Genomic DNA, 18,253 nt, shown 5'->3' with positions numbered 1-18,253 from the left:
GTCCGAGCCAAAAACCCTCATGGCCGTTGGTTGTCCTCTTATGGCTTCGGCTTTTGTTTTCTCTCTTTTACTCTGATCATCTGTCAGTCGTGCTAGATTCTCCCGTGGGTCCGGCGCTCGGTGATCCCGGCGCGGACCGCCAGATGCAGCGTCCCTCGTAAAAGCCGGCCTCGAACTAAGGCAGGCTGGCCCCGTGATCCACCCAAGCGATCACGGCGAGCGCTCATTGGCATCATAGAAGCCCTCCGAGGAGTATGGCTTCTTCCATAGTCGTGCCTCACCGACTATACTCGACCACGTGTTCGACCCAAGCCACGAACACGGCGAGCTCTCAGAAGCTCGTGAGACTCCGACCGAGAAGGTCTTGGCGTGGCTGGTCTACCCTTCCTGACCAGCCACAGCCTACTCAATCCACAGCCTCCGCCATAAAGGGGCACAGGCGCCGAGAAACTCCCCGGCGCGCCATCTATTCATCAATAAAAACGAGATCATAACCGTTACTCTTTTGTATAATTCCCCCACCCCGCACCGTTCCAGAGCAAGCTGATCGAGACGACGACACACACACACAGCCGCTGGTCACCCATACATATACACACATTACAGCTGCTGAAGCTATCGTTCAGTCTGTAATGTGATACTTAAGAGCACTGCACGACTCCGTTTCGAATATGTAATTTTATTACATTTCTATTCATATCTACCTACACGTCGCGGTCACGTCACGCTTATAGCACTTTGGCCGAGTGCAAGGCAAAATCGGCTTACTTATACATTACAGGCCATGACGATACTGCGCAATATTGCTTACGTCGTATTGTCGAGTACTTACAATATGAATGCATACACGTGCATTCGTAGCTACGCGTCAGAATACAAGTCAGCAAAAATTTTTCGGCGTTTATCGAACGAAAAATTATATATAATCGCGTTGTTGTTGGAAGAAGAAGCTCAAGAAGGCAATAAAAAAGCACGGAGGCGTTTTGATGTGCATCCCATGATAAAAAATAGAAAAATGGAAGGAGAGTTTAGACACTGTATAAGGAGCTTGTGGATGATGGACAAAAAATTTTTAAGGATCTACCTCACGGGACCGAAAGTGAAATGGTCGAAAAAGCAAATATCGGAAGGCAAAGATCGAAAATCGAAAGATCTTAAGTCGAAAGATCAAAAAAAAAAAAGGTGCACGCTAAACGGTACTATGTATATATAATATATATTAGTGGCATGCAGTGAAATTATCTCTCTTTTGTCATATAGTCTTGTTTAATGTGCGCGCGCAGGATACGGGAGGAAAAGCCTGTTCCTCTTGTTCCTGTTGTATCCTGCTCGCGCAAATTAAGTGAGGATGTACGACGGGGGGAGAGAGACTTTTACCGCACGCCACTGATATATATATACTAACCGTTTTTCATGTGTATGCATGATAAACGAATATTTTCGACTTTTTCACGGTCACCCAATATAAACACGTCGATTTTTCGGAGAAAAAAAATATCAACTCGCAAATATATTTTGTTTTGTTGTTTGTCTTACTTTGAAATATATTTTTAAGACTCGTTTATCCTTTAAAATTATTTTACTATTAATTTTATTGATAAAAATATATATAAAAAAAGTTATTAAAAGAAATAGTTAAAATTCATATACACTCATTTTTTTAATATAATACACCCACCCACCCCCTCTTGAAAGTCAAAAGCTGAAATGACGCCCCTGCTCTCTACATCTGACTTATTCAAAATTGAAAAGTCGAAGTGGTCAAACACTAAATAAAATAATGTTCAACGACTTAAATTTTTGAAATTTTATCTTTGCATCACAAATTTAATTTAATTACATTTATAAATGAGATGAGAATGAGAGGTGTTTCAAAGTATGCTGAAACTGCTGCAAATATGTTTATGTTTTTTTATTCATATCTAGTGCCTTTTCTTTATTCTTATCTCATTCCGTGAGGAAACTTACATATAGTGAAGCTACTTATTGTTGAGATATTCCAATAAACCAAGCTACTATTGGTTTCGTGAATGGCTCGAAGAATGTTCTAGCGGTTTGATGATTATGTCACTAAAACCTCACTCTCGGAATAAATGGCACTTGAAAATTCCATCACCCTAGAGTTATCCCCGTTAACTATCATACTGCGAGAATTGGAGTGTCAGATATTCCGTATTCGCGATTTTTATAGCAACGATTTTCATGTGTGAAATAATCTGTTTACCGCACTAGCATTAGGAATGATTCATAAAAGAGAAAAATAGATATTTAATATCTACTGATAGACAGCATCGAAATATAATTCTCATTATATATACCCACTGTGATAGCACGCAGTACATTTATTTCTCAAACATAATACCAAATACCAAAAAATTTTTAAACTGTTCCGCACTTTTGCTGTTATTTCTTAAAATTATATTCAATAATCACAGTAATCATAGTTACGAAGATTAATTTTTATATAAAAGAGCATTAAAAATTAAAATATATAAAGTGCGCGTTATAACACCGCGTCTAGTGCTAAGACGCGATTACGCACGTGTGTGTACACAAGTATGACTGTCACAGTGACAGCTGCCATAAAACTTTTAGTTTAGTCGGTGGTGGGCTGTGTGCTGGCTCGTCGCATGTAACGTACGTCATTTCATTCCCATCAATATTTTTGTTCCATTTACTATTATCTTTGTTTAATTTTTTTATTACGATCTTTTTTCTACACTAAAACAATTATTTAGTCCATATATTGAAAGTTTTATACCCAATATTAAACATATTATTTAAAAATACTCTCTCGCGATGACTGGTTATTTATCGCCCAGTTTATATTTTTGTACGACGTATAAAGAAACCATATGTATGTATGTAACTTTGTTCTATTTTTCAATTATATTCATAGCACATTAATCTCATTATGTTTTTGTACAAGTGAAAGGTTCATTTACATTTAACTGCTTATCGTATATTTTATTCATTTCAATTTGCGCATTAAATTCAATGGACTTTAATATGCATTAATTAAAATGTTATGTATGCGAATAATAATATATTCGAAACGATAAGATAGATCTGAAGGCTGATTAATGAACTCGTAATGCAGTAACTGGTAAACAGTTGTATGTGTTACAATGGAACACAAAGAAAATTAATGTCTCATTCTGATTGAAATTTGAGAATGAGTTATTAAGGTTGAGGTCCTCTTTGAGTGCAAAGGTACGTTTTGGTATAAGAATGAATGAGAAATTTGCAGTGAACGGTCGAATAAATTACAACGGGGTAAAGGAATCGCTTTTTGTTACATAATTATGATATTATTGTTAAGTTTTTTTAAACTATTTTATTGAGATTTTTTTTTTATCATTTTATGAATTATGTTAAAACATTCATGATTGAATATTATACAGTACACAAAACCTTGTTTATCTTGATTGTATAAACTGACCTTATTGATTCTTTATTATGTTCGTGATTTGTTCTTCATGTTTCAATATTGTCGTACCATATTAGCATTTATACAGTTTAAGTGAGCAATAGATGAATTGAATATTTTATCAGTGAATTGATAGATCGATCAAAAGGATTTTGGATTCCTAAATTTGATTGATGGAACAATGTGGCTTATCTCCAGACGAATTAAACAAGAATAGAGAGACGAAGATAATTTTCTGGTACATTTTGAAGTTTTTCGATATTTAGAGTTTACTATGAAAGACAAGAAGTACTATTGGTTTCAAAGACTGGAAGAATTTGACTTACATTCATGTCAGAAAAATGTATGTGATTTGGCGTGTACAAAAAGAGAGCTAATTTCAACATACATATTTCCATAAAATGTATGTATTATTGTGTGTTCTTTATCACAATCATCTAATAGTCATTTAGACTGGGTAATCAAAACTCTACTGTGATAGGAAACATTCATAAAATTAAAATACTATTCGAAAGGAATGCTCAAGCGGATCGAGGCGGGTAAAAAAAATGGAACTTTATTCAGAATTATATGTAGCATACGGTTCAAGTTAAATCACAACGTGATTTGTTACAATAAATTTGTTGGTTTCAAATTTAAAACTACAGATTTGTACAGCAGACAAATTAGCATTCATCTTTACATTGTAGATACATTGAAGTTTGTCTGCAACTGATTGCAATTTTATCAGGATGCATTGTATTGCCAAATTGCAGATTGAACTTGCGATAGCATTAGCATTTTGACTTATTTGACTTTGTTATTGTGAACAAAATGAACAAATGAAACTGTGATTTTTATGGTAATGAATTCAAATCGCCATTCGGTGTAATTTGTGTAAATTACTAACAGTGAGATAAAACCTTCATAGTGTGTATGAATTACTATCTCACTATTGCTCAATATATCTATCTGTGCATGCTTGAATATAATTATCATCCAATACTTGCGCCTATATTTGTATCTATCTAAGGATGCATACGTAATTGAATGAGTGTTTCCGTCGTAAACTATCATGTGTTTAATGATCTCTGCCCCATGTTTCATTAGTCACAATGTGGTTGTGAAAAATGCAACCGTTTATATTTTATAAATGTGTTTATTATCACTTATTATTATAATGATTTTCGCAGTTTATTGCAATATTCTAAAACCAACAGTGATTTATGCTAAACTTTGAACATGATATTGTTCATATTCTACATAAGAGTGTGTCATTCGTTATCAGTGTGTGGGATAGGGTAGATGTACTTTGATTTTTTATTCTTTAAAATATACGCTATTTTTATTTTAATTTTGAGTCATATGTCGAAATGGAGTCACCAATTCGTTGGTGTAACTTGACCTTTAAAACAAGTATTTTTCGACATTTCAATATTTATATGTCCGATGTCTTTCTAAACATGGAATTATGTGTTTTATTTATTTTTACATAGAAATATACCAGGAAGGCCTAACAGGTAAACCCCAATGCGCCTTTTTAGACAATTAATTACAACATTGCAGCATTTTTTATTACATAAATCGCTATATTTAGCGAGGCTTAAGAGCACGAAATTAACAATGAATTAATTAATGAATGAATGTATTTATACTTGCACATAAATTTTACATATTGTACATAAATCAAATTCAGATATTTGTGACATAGCGGGTAGGATTAGGGTTGCCAAGTGTCATAGACAAAAAAAGAGAACAATTAACAAAAAAATGTTTACCTTTTTTCTTTATAATTATAGCCAGCAGCATAGCCCGGTCGTTAAGCTTCTGCTTAACACCGAGAGGCACCGGGTTCGATCCCATAAGCTGACCTCGATTGTAAAAGAATTTTTTTGAGTACATCTGTAGTGCTGCTGGTCAGACTTGGATATTGTGACTCCAGGTCGATCGTTTCCTATCAGAATTTGCCAATTTTCTCTGATTTCATTGTTGAAACGGTTCCCGTTTAAAAATTGGCTATAAATCCTTCTATGTCACCACTATTTGAAGATTAATGTACAATAAAATTTATGTACAGTTCATAGATGTCTCGTTAATTTGCGAGTTTTTCAGTGTCTCGTAATTCAATGACTTGTAATAAAATGCTGCATTGTAATTGTAATTGGCCAGGAAGACGCATTGGGGTATATCTGTAAGGCCTTCCTGGTATATATGTAAAAAATAAATAAAATATTATTTAAGTGAAATAAGTCATTTAAGGTACCAAAAATACCATTATTTTACAAGGTAATCATAAAATTCCACCATTACAGAAAAGATTGTATCTATAAAGCTAAGAATCATAATGTATAAATATATTTTTATGTGGTATCAAAATAATTTTTATAACAAATGTATGTAAAAGTCCAATTATATCAAATGAAATATTACATGACTTATTCCACTTTCATAATAACCGAAACATACATACATATGTACGTACATATGTAGTTAGGAACATGAAAAGTGGGCTTAAAAAATAATTGTTGAATTTAATCATCTTCATTCTCACTCTCAATTTCATCATCTCTGTTGCTATATTTATCTACACTGCTAATTTGGTGCAAACGTTTCTTATTTTCTTTTATTTCTTTATAAAATTCTAAATATGAAATATTTTTGTAACTATACATATACTACGCTTAAAATATCCCGGAAATTTACTTCTTTCTTTAGTCCACTGATCATTTTTATAGTTTTTTGGCTTTTGCGGTCTTTAACTAAAAATCTAGTATTGTTGTGTTCAATATTGGATAAGTATTGGAATCAATAGTCTGATGTTTTTCCTGATGAAATAACATTTACACGTGTCTTTGTCATTATATAAACATAGTGTAGGGCCCGTTGATTTCAACGGGTGGTTTCGAAAAGAAATTGAAACTCGAATAAAAATAAAGTTAAAGATATGGAATCGACTGGTTTCGGAAAGACAAAGGCGCAAAAAAATGAAAATTATGAAAAAAATGAAAAAAATGAAAAATATGAAAAATATGAAAATAATGAAAAATATGAAAAAATGAAAAATATGAAAAATATGAAAAAAATGAAAAATATGAAAAAAAAATGAAAAATATGAAAATAATGAAAAATATGAAAAATATGAAAAATATGAAAAAAATGAAAAAACTGAAAATAATGAAAAATATGAAAAAAAAAATTTTGTTCCCCATACTGGTTGTTTTTGTTCCCATATTTGTTCCCCATCCCCATCATAAGAAATCGGAAATCGATTCGAACGAAAGCCGAAGATACGCGAATGATTGGTTCCCCATACTTCTAAAGGATAATCGTAATTTTAGAGCGTTTTTTCTGTCGAGGCCGTAGTCTAATGGCTAGCGACCTGTTCTGGGCGAGGGGGCCTTAGTTCGATTCCGCGATTTGGAATTAATTTTATTTTTCAAATATCGCTAAAATATAAATTAATTTCAATAATTTCAATTAAAAAAATATATTTAATTGTTTTATATGAAAAGAAAAAAAAATGGTTCAAAACCTCGCTTAATAAAATTATTATAATTACGTATTTTTATATTGCGAAAAGGAATATTTCAATTAATGCTTAAAAAAAAAGGCGAAATGAAGAATTGGATTTGGCGTGATGCACGTGACCATTAGCTCAATTTAGACCCATATTCAGGCAGTTCGAGTCGCGACAAAGTCGTCTCGTCGAAAAATTAATTTATCGATTCATTCATTATGTTCGGCGAGAGTTAGGACACACACACACACACACATATTACCGTTTTTATATATATGATGATATAATGATGCTGTATTGTATTATAATATACCTATGCAACTTTCATTTAATAACAGCTTATCAAAATGAGTGATTACCGTTTGTTCTACTACATTGACTACATTGTTGATGTTTCGTTTCTTCGTAATCTTAAAATCACGCCACCATCAAATCACAATACATATTATGTATGAGAATCCTTTGTTTTGAAATTATGCAACATTGTAAATTTTGGTTCTTCTCAATGTCTTCGTTGCATCGAAAGCTCTATATCAGTCTTATCACTGTTTTTAAATCTGGTAATCAGCTTCGGCAATAAATACACGTTAGCAAACGTGTTATATTCATTTTGTATAAATTATATAATACATATGTTACGTGACAACGGTGAGCATCACCTTTCAAATATGCATCACTGATTTGGAATTCAATATGTTTTTCTTATTTTATTATTTAATTATGTTTGAGGAAGGATGATTGAGCGTAATCTTGAATCAGTCGTGCATGTTATTCCTACGCCAGTACTTATACGATTATGTATGCTATTTTTTTTATGATTGGCTATCTTTACAGAAACACATAATATCCACGATGGCGTGCTGTTCAAAAAAGTGCCAACTTGCTTTCTTCTTCGGCTGTGGATCCTTTTTGCTCATAGCCTGCATTATACTATTGGTTTTATGGCCTGCAATATTCCTTTCGATGCTAAAAAGCGTGAGTATTTCCAAGTTTATCCATTCATGCTTTAATATATGTAAAACAAGATGTAAATAATGTTTAGCATGACGAATCTGAATCTTTGGCGACTCACTCTTATGATTCATATTTAAAATTAACTTCTAATATGAATTGATTAACATATGAATAACATATTATCTGCAATTATAATGATTTTGTTTTCAATACAATGTTTTTATTATAGACTGAATTCATATTTTTTTGAAATTGTATCAAGTTTTTATATATTTTTAGCAACTTGTATTGACTAATTCATCGAAGAGCTATGAAATGTGGCGCGAAACACCCATTCCAATGTACTTGGAACTGTTTTTATATAATTTATCGAATGCTGATGAGGTTACTGCCAATCCTAACAACGTAAAACCACATTTTAATGAAATGGGGCCATATGTGTTCAGCGAACATCACTTAAAGGTAGTTTACTTCTTATTTATTTTTATATATTCTATGTATAGTCAAATGAAGATGACACCCGATGTTTTCACAAATTCTCATGGTGCGTACGCACCAAGCCAACGAACGGCCCACAGGCCAACTTTTAAAACCAGTAGCGTACAAAATATCGAAATAAAAATTAAATTAGAAAAATTGAAAAACAAATATCAAAATTAAGCTAAAGAGCGAGATTGAGCTAAAATGAGATCATCGTTGATGTTTTGAAATACAACAATGTTTTGAATTACGACGATACGCATTTACAACTAGAGAAATATTATAATTTCTCTGCTTACGAGTGAAAAAAAATTGTTATTATTTCTTAAAAGTCGTCACGATATCCACTGTTCTCTGAGAAAACAATTATACGGCATCACACTTTAGCCTATATACGGTTGTATGCGTTGATTTGAGACTGTATTTGTATATTCATGAATTTGCTCCCATTCGATCAAAATCCATCCTCTTGTCGGTCATCACAAAAGGAAATAATATTAATAAATAAATCAGCTCATAGGTAAAATTTATCGGATGATGTGTGATTTTTACATTGTTTTTGTTTGTGATTGCCGACCGACTTAAAATATAGAATTCTCTATTAATTTTATTTCGACGAAAGAAAAAAAAAACCCTTTGACAAAACACCGACGATTTTTTGTCAAATGTTTTTTTTACCGATCATCGACGGCCGGAATTGTGTGTGAATACAGTAGCGGTCAAAACATCTTGAGTCGAGGACTACCTGTATGTGATTGTTGATGATCTAATTTTAGCTCAATCTCGAAAATTTATTTAAATTGTGTATGTTCTGTTTTAACTTTCAATATTTTATTTTAATTTTAATATAATGATTATAATTTTATTTTTATATTTGAATTTAATTTTAATATAACAATAATAGTTTTAATTTTGATATTTAATTTAATTTTTATTTCGATATTTTGTACGGTTTTAAAAGTTGGCCTATGGGCCGTTCGTTAGCTTGGTGCGTACGCAGCATCAGACAAACATTCATATAAACCAGTGTTCGCCAAGTGAGTTGTTTTCGGGCGTAGTTTATATTTTGGGCGTGAACCTTTTTTTTCGACTAATGAAGGACGAAAGCCAGCCAAGAAACTTACATTGTTCTCGCATATTTAGAAAATAAATAACTGCAATGAATATGTACTTATGAAATTTTAGTACTTGCTATGCCCATTCATTAAGACTATTTTTGTATGCAATTACTGTTAGCCCTTTGAATGCTGACCAACGCCGATTGGCGTTTTGCCAACAAGTCCATGGACCTGAAATACGCCGATAGGCGTTGTATTTTGAGCATGTGCATAATAAACAAGGATACTACCCGCTAAGCCTTTCCAGGTAGCATTGAAAAAAAAGGCATTGAACATGGGTCGTGTAATCCGTGTCAATGTTTATAAAGACTGGTTTACACCGGAATTTCTGAATTTATAACCATAGCAGAGTTTCCCGATGGAAATCCCTAACTGTCGAGTATTACAGATTGTGGAATGTGAATAAGATGGAACTAGTTTTGGAAAAATACATTCATTAGTAGACTTCTTTTGCTTATTTTATATTGTTGCAAGATATATTAGAGTGTCTAAACACACCTTTACAAAACTAGAAATCCTCAGCGGTAGTTATCTAGGGTTTGTTTGTATTAGCTACAATTTTTATTATACTGCTTTCTATTGGATTTCTAAATAATTCTAGTTGGAAATTGGAAAAGACGTCAGCACTCAAAGGGTTAACTGAATACTTTTTTCTCTAAGCAGGGATGTTTATTTTATTAAATAAAAGTACATAATACTCTCAAAAGTACCGAATACTTAAAAACAGGAAATAATGTTTATTACGAACGGATGGACCGATGTCGTGAAATATAAGTGCAAACCTAAATACAAAAGTAGGTATAAACCTCCCCAGGGGAAAAGAAAAAAAGGAAACGAAGGATCTTATATAAATTATTTAATACGAATATATTATATTTACATTGTTATTGATTTATTTTATTACAATACATAGTAATTGCTTATTTATTTTTATTATGATTTATTTTATTAAAATACATATTATATTTTACATTGAAAACCCCCGTTAATTTCATTTATAGTCAAACAAAAAAGACTAATAGGATAAGACTAGAGAAATGAACTACGCTCAAATGTAGCTCGCGTGGCGAACTGATGAAGATAAGCTTTGTTGGAGTTGTATTTTGTCGTAATACGAAAGCAAAAGCAGATTAAGCTCATTAAATAATGTAGAAACAGATTTGTGAAGACAACATTCAATATACATATTACTAGTCAGTCACTACCGAGTTACTAAACGATGATTGTTTTAGCGGTAATGGCCCTGCTCTCTCTTTTGTTTGTCTAGTTCCATGTTTGATCTTGGTAATCTTCACTTTAAGGTCTGTTCATACCTATCCAGCACGAACCGGCAACAGCAGATGTCCTACAAGTACGGACAGTATTCTTTGGTACATTCTATATGGACGCTTTCATACTCTATTCGCGCATGCGCATTCACGCATTCATACGCATCCACATAGAATGTACCAAAGAATACTGTCCGTACTTGCAGGATACTTGATGCTGCCGGTTCGTGCTGGATAGGTATGAACAGACCCTTATTCATCATAAATGAATTCTCAATATTTTCAATGAACTTTGTATATTATATCTAATATATAATTTCGAAAGAGACTTTGTGTATACATATGTATGTAACACTAGTAGTTTTACCCGGCTTCGCTCGGTATGTGTAATATAAACCGCTTAAACATGACTAGAGGTCGGAATCTGAAGGGGCCGGAAACGTGCCGCCTATTGTTCAACTGTCGTAAATCCTTTGTAAAAAAGGTTCGGCAAACCTTTAACAATGCATTTACAATCTTTGAACAATAAACAGCCCCTTCAGATTCCGGGCTCTAAACATGACTAATCTAATAGTAAACATTTTTATAAATTTATTTGAGTAGTTTTATTTTATATAAATTTATTTGAATACTCATTTTTTTTTTTATTAAATTGAGTGTCACGAACAAAAAACATATATATTGTTTCTTTCGAAATTATGTGTATACCAGAATCCGTCGCCTGCACCCCCGAAGCCCGAAGATTTATTTTTTTCCATTCATATGCGCCGATTAGATTTTTTTTCGATTCTAAGGATTCGAAAGAGACTTAGTATATACATACATACATATGTTTGTTTGTTCGTGACAGTCAATTTAATAATAAAAAAACAAATGAATATTCAAATAAATTTATATAAAATAAAACTATTCAAATAAATTTAATAAAATGTTCACTATTAGATTAGTCATGTTTAAGCGGTTTATATTACAAATACCGAGCGGAGCCGGGTAAAACCACTAGTAAATGAATATCTATAATATACCTTCAAATATTTGTCTCGTAGTCTGTATTCATCATTATTTTCATAATTGGATGTAATGTATGAGTGGAATTTTGATCTTCTCTCTTCGATTTGAGACTCGAAAGGATGTTCTGTATTTACGGCTGGTTCTTATACATACGTACATGTGTATATTGGTGCTGGCTGTGGATGCAGGACATTCCCTACTATGTATTCTGTTTATTTGATATTTTTTTCTCATGTTAATTTTTATGTATTATTTTATTTCTCTTTTGTTTTTTTATCATTTTTTCTGCTTGTATTTTATTCTTGTTAATATTATGTTTTTTCTTCTTATGTAGACCATTGAGGCGCATTAGGTTCTTCCTGTAATGCAACAATGGTCCAAAACTATAAATAAATAAATAATAAATGTAAAATCTTATTAGGTCAATGAAACATGGCATCCAAATGGAACAATATCATTCCTGCAGAGAAGAACTTGGGTATTTCATCAGAATATGTCGAACGGTCTACTTTCCGATAAAATTACAAATGTTAATGTTATAGGCATTGTAAGTACATACATACTTTTTATTTTTTAATAATGCAAGCATTTTTTATAAAATTGCGTTTTATTTTACTATATTAAATTTTTTTGTTTGAGTTTATGCGATTGTTAACTTTCAGATTGTTGGTCATTTCGTTCGTAATCTACCTAGGGCTATAAGAACATTGGTTAATTCATTTTTGGTTTTTGAAAGCGAAAAGGTAATTATTACTAAAACAGCTGGAGAGTTGTTATTTGAAGGGTACGAAGACAAAATTATAAATATTGTAAATGATTTAAATAAGACTCTTATTAACATACCATATAAAAAATTTGGATGGTTTGCCGAGGTGTGTATTAAATAAATTTATAAAAAAAATGTACTAAATTTTATACTTACAGTATTAAACATTATTTTCTATCAATCAGAGAAATGAGTCGGATACTTTCGATGGATTGATGAGCATCTTCACGGGTGCCGATGACATAAACAAATTAGGATTGATGGATTTGTGGAACCTTGATGAAAGGGTTAACTCTTATGAAGGCGATTGTGGATTGGTCAAAGGTGGAACCGGCGAACTTTTTCCTCCACAGTACGATCCGGACAATGTTACAGTATTTTCTACCGATGTGTGTTCGTAAGTGGATAAGTTTTTCACGTTCATTTTGAATGCATTGTACATACATATGTATATGAGGCTCATTTGGCGTTTGCAAACTTAAGCAACACAAGTCCAGTTTGGAATGCAAGAACGAGTCCGTGACAGTCAGTTAGCTCCTAGCTATTGAGTGCTTTATATGTTGTTTTTAAGTAACATTTCTGACTGACTCAAGGAATAATTGTGTGTGTAATAAAGAGTTCGTCGGTGCTACTTTAGTATGCGGTCTACCTTAGCATGCGATCTACCTTTGAAACGCAGTGGACTATTTTTTTTATTTGTATCGTAGCGACGACCTGTTTATTATAATTTTTGTTTTTTCCTGCCGCCCCATAATGTTGTTGAAGCATTTCTATCAAAATATCGTCAGCAGCCATGAAAATACTGACCCTAACAACCTAATCTTAAATGAATAGGGCCAACCCTAACCTAACCTGACACTTAAATAAATAGGTGTTGGCTGCTAAGATATGTTTTTTTTAAGTTTTATTTCATCAATATTTTCACAAATAAAAACATATCTTAGCAGCCAACACCTATTTATTTAAGGGTTAGGTTAGATTAGGTTAAGTTAGGGTTGGCCCTATTCATTTAAGATTAGGTTGTTAGGGTTGGTATTATTCAGTATGACTGTTACACGCGAGAACTGAGACAGTGAGAAGGTAGATCGCATACTAAAGTAGATATGTGAGGGTAGACCGTATATTAAAGTGGTACCGAGTTCGTCAGGCTCTTTTTGGTCACTAATATGCTTGGATATCAATAGAGACTATGTTGGATTTTGAGTTACAATTAAATTGCTATCAATTTATGATATGCCTCGTATATATATATATATGTATGTTTTAATGCATTTATGATTAATTTTTAGTGCGATCACACTAAAGCGTTCGGGAGATACGACTATTCACGGAATCACCGGTTCATTGTACGTCGGTGATGACTCTGTGTTTGATGATGGCGTTAAATATCCTGAAAATGCGTGCTTTTGCCTCAAAGGTAGAAATTGTGCACCGGCAGGTACCAGAGACGTGTCTCGTTGCAAATTGGGAGCACCGGCGTTTGTTTCATTCCCTCATTTCTATCTGGCTGATCCTGTTTATACTTCGAAATTAGATGGAATAAAACCAAATAAGTGTGTAAACATAAACATATTACTATTTATATACATACATATTGTGTTTTATCATGTCTTTTTATTCTATTTACATTTATATAGGGAAAATGATGAGTTTAGAATGGGACTTGAAGTGTTTACTGGAATTCCACTGCTTGTCAGAGCACAGTTGCAAATCAACTTACACGTCACTAGGATACCAGGAATGAGGTGGGTTTAATTTAATTTATATAATTTTAAATTGAAATATTAAGAATTCTTATTATCATATTTGTTTTATCGGCAGCTTTTTCAATAAACTACCTGATGACATATATATGCCTATGTTATGGTTTCGTCAAGAGGTGGTATTGACCGAAGAATATGCCTCTCAAGCGAAATTGGCTCTTTTAGTGCCCCAAATTGTAGAAGGTGTACTTTATGCCATTCTTGTCATTGGGGCTATACTAATATCGATCGGCGCATTACATGCTGTAAAAATGTCAAGGCAGCAAGTGGAATCTCAAGTTTTGCTCAGGAGTGATACGAGCTAGTCATGAATTGATTTTTTAAATAATTTCAAAAGTTTTTGATGCTGTGCAATGAAATAAATTTAAGTTTTATGCCTGTTTTTTTATGGATTTTTTTTATAAATTGTGTCATTGATATACATATGTACATATGAATAAGATTATTTTTTATTTTCTTGAATTTATTTTTGATTTCTGTTAATTTTTCAATATAATGTCCATATCAAATGCCGTACATCTATGTATGTATATACATATGTACCTACATATATAAAAATGAAGGTCTGTTTGTCTGTTTGTCTTTCTGTCTCGTATAGGCTCCTAAACCACTCAACCGATTACGGTGGAACTTTCAGGATTTGTTGTATGCATGTCCGGGAAGATAACTGTGAAAAAAAATCGCCCAAAAACGGGAAGGGAAACGGGAATGAATGTCATTGCAACGCAATAATTTCAAGAACGGGAACGGGAACGGGAATTGCACAGACACACAGACAGACATTCAATTTTATATACCTATTTATATAGATTTAAGTTTCCAGATAGAATATGCTTCTTATGTTATTTTTAAAAAAAGTTTCGGAAAGTCTATAAAAATTATTTATAATTCTTAATTTTTCAATCCCAGTATGTTACTTTTCTGAGAGCAAAAATGATAACTGTGATAAATCAATGTGAAACAAATCATTCTCCAATTTTACTCATACAATTCCACATACTAAATCTATGTATGTATGTACAGATTCACCAGTATGTTAGATCTAAATACCAAATGACAAATATTTCCATTCCTCGAGTGCATTGCAGGGATGTACGTATGACGACTGTGGTGATTTTCTAGATACATACATATATCACGGTAGATTTATAGCTATGTATATTTGCTTTTATTCGTGCAGCTTTATAAATATATATTATTTTCAATTTTTAGTACATATGTATGTACACGAGCAAAAATAAAACTCAGTTACCAATTGAAATATTTTTTATCAACCCACATATGATAATTTAACCAATTTAAATCAATTATTTAAATTATAAACTTGAGTTCGATTGAAATATGTCAAATTTTAAAAATTGTCAAATCCATATTCTGAAAACGTTACATTTTGCATTCGCTTGGCATACATATATATTTTTTTCATATGTTCCATGTTATTCCATATGTTCATATATTTATTATATAATCTATATACATATAATATGTATATTTTGCCTAGAAATTTATTTTACTGAGAGTTTTTCTTAATTAAGTAATTTTGTGTTTACACTTTTTTTCTATTGTATAAATTGTATTGTAGTATTGGTTATGTTTATTTTGTAGTGAATTGAAAATACATATGTGAATTTTGATAAATATGGCTTTTATTATGTTTTGATTTTTGAATTAGGAAATTATCACGCTGTGATTGTTTGCAAAAATTTAAGGTTGTATCAACACATAGTGGACGGTAACACCAGTCGAATACGGAGCTCATAAATGGGGTTAACGAGTATTAACCTTTGGTTAATTCCGTCAAATAGAGCGCCCATTGTAAGATAAAGTAATGCATTGTACATTCAATCGAGTCGATTTGTAATTGGTTTAGGTTTGTTGCCGACGTCAGCCCAGACATGAGTGAATACTTTCACGGTGACGATTGATATTCTCTTAAATCAAGTGTTCAAAATTTACAAAAAACGTGATATATGTAAATAAGTGACTGAAAAATGAACAAAGGAAATTTTGACTAATTTATTAAGAGAAAATAAATAGAGGTAGACGTATGTATGCATGTGAAAGATTATCGGTGCTGTGTCTGAGAGTTTAATAAAATTTTACTATTACATTATAGTCGTTTCAAATCATTAAAATATATTATTTATTTGAACCCTCAAAAGGAGCTATTTATATTTATATTTATCTATAAGAATTGTAAATAGGTTTTTGATCTCTTTTTCCTATTATGCTGTACATTATCATTAGAATAATATAATACTACGATTACTAACAAAATTAAATTAAAATTCTAAAATAGAAAATGATAAAATAGAAGTAGCTATTAAAATAGATATTAGATGTATTTTGAACGTAATTTCGTAATAATATAAAGCATTTAAAAATCGAAAAAAAAAATCAAACCTACATATGCGTAATATTTAGCCCTGTTTTGTGTTAAATGGTCCTGGAAATGTGCGACAAGTGATTTTATTTGTCAAATAAATATAATTAAAATAAAATTTGCTGTAAATCGTGTTTTAAATTGACTTGCATTGATTACACTGAGCAACAAAAAATATTACCAGAGCGGAGACTAATCAATCTTTACTAAGTTTGACCCACTGAATTCGAATATGATAATGATTTTTGTTGGTTGGTGATCGTTTATGAGATATGAGCGTTTAAAAAAATGCGCGGGCTTTATACTTTTTTGGCTTTTGCGGTCTTTAACTCAAAATCTAGTATTGTTGTGCTCAAAGTGAGTATTGGGATCAATAGTCAGATGTTTTTTCAATTGATTGTGATTTTTTATTGTTTTAAAAAACTTATAATTAATTTTCTAGCGAATTTTAAAATCAAAAATATATTTTTTTTACGGATTTTTTCTCCGTGCTATTAGGGGGTTTTAATTTTTTTCCAAATAAATGCAGTCTTAGTTCTTAACCTTTTCAGTGAGCCGCACCCCTTTGAATCTGAAAATATGTTCCCGCACCCCCTTGAAAAATGAGTTTTGGAATCTTTAATTTAGAAACATACATTTATTGCAAGATATATTGTTTATTTAAAAACACATACATATGTACATTTACATATTACATACAAAATATAAATTCTTCTATTATTTATTTTCCCTTTATATATCGCACAAATACCAAGAGCTGGCCGCAATTATTCACGTCAGTTGACTCATCCAGTTGTATGCTTATTTACAGAGCACTGACTTTCATGTCTTCTATTACTTGCAGTAAAATATCTTCACTAAGATCCTGGATTCGCGATCGAATTATATCGTTCGATAATGGAACCTGCTGTATTTTTTTTTGTTCTTCTGACTCTAATAAAGTTTTGGCAATTTATCAATTCCTCAACGATCTTGTGAGGCTTTTTTCTTAGCGCACAGATATTCCACGTGATAGGACGCTTCCAACAAGGGCTTTTGAATTGTTGCGCCACATAATTTTGTACCACTGGCATAAAATCGAGCCTTCTTTGATTTCAAGATGTTCAGACTATGACCTGCACCTTCACCACCATACACATTGTTGCAATGTTCTAACAACTTTGATGGTTTAAGATTGGAGTTTGAAAACATCTTGGAACTTAAGATGCATTGAAATTGTTGCGTACCATCTTTTTCTGTTGTACAAGTAAATCCGTAACCAACATAATCGTCTTTCCACTGGCGTTTTTTTGACCATAGTAAAGGTCAATTAAATAATAATAACATATAATTCAAAATTTTGTGAGAAAAATTCTTACGTTTGCGTGATCAATATATATCGGGCTTTAATCACTGAACAGGTAACGTTTGCAATCGAACTCTCATGTGTGTACACATGCTAGTCACAAGAAGTTTTTTACTATACTGCCACTGTCGCAAAACTAATTGTAAACAGTATACCAGTGGAGACGACGGTGTGCAAATTCTGAGAAAATTGTCGTTATTATTTGCGAGAAATGAGAAATTAGCTTGACGCGATATCCT

At 32.1% G+C, this 18,253-nt stretch overlaps 1 protein-coding gene across 2 annotated transcripts; it reads left to right on the top strand.

The window, feature by feature from the left end:
* Positions 1-2,519: 2,519 nt before the first annotated feature.
* On the top strand, positions 2,520-15,921 carry LOC143911381 (protein croquemort-like). Of its 2 annotated transcripts, none has more exons than XM_077430254.1 (9): positions 2,520-2,637; positions 7,761-7,901; positions 8,160-8,342; positions 12,179-12,304; positions 12,420-12,629; positions 12,709-12,920; positions 13,813-14,076; positions 14,161-14,268; positions 14,345-15,921. In XM_077430254.1, exons 2-9 carry the CDS (start codon positions 7,779-7,781, stop codon positions 14,589-14,591), a joined length of 1,473 nt encoding a protein of 490 aa, XP_077286380.1. In that variant the 5' UTR covers positions 2,520-2,637; positions 7,761-7,778; the 3' UTR covers positions 14,592-15,921. The 2 variants fall into 2 exon arrangements, with proteins under 2 accessions (XP_077286380.1, XP_077286381.1); XM_077430255.1 differs by lacking the exon at positions 2,520-2,637 and adding an exon at positions 3,151-3,213.
* Positions 15,922-18,253: the final 2,332 nt, after the last annotated feature.

Source organism: Arctopsyche grandis, chromosome 4 (genome assembly GCF_051622035.1).
Source record: "Arctopsyche grandis isolate Sample6627 chromosome 4, ASM5162203v2, whole genome shotgun sequence".
NCBI classification, from domain to species: domain Eukaryota; kingdom Metazoa; phylum Arthropoda; class Insecta; order Trichoptera; family Hydropsychidae; genus Arctopsyche; species Arctopsyche grandis.
The sequence above is the reverse complement of the archived record's forward strand: the minus strand, read 5'-3'. Positions and strand labels throughout refer to the sequence as shown.

Excerpts from the sequence above, each read along its gene's own strand:
- LOC143911381 (XM_077430254.1), top strand. The coding sequence starts at position 7,779 with ATGGCGTGCTGTTCAAAAAAGTGCCAACTTGCTTTCTTCTTCGGCTGT. Across the intron at positions 7,902-8,159 it reads TCCTTTCGATGCTAAAAAGC|CAACTTGTATTGACTAATTC; the intron begins GTGAGTATTTCC and ends ATATATTTTTAG. Across the intron at positions 8,343-12,178 it reads TCAGCGAACATCACTTAAAG|GTCAATGAAACATGGCATCC; the intron begins GTAGTTTACTTC and ends AAATCTTATTAG.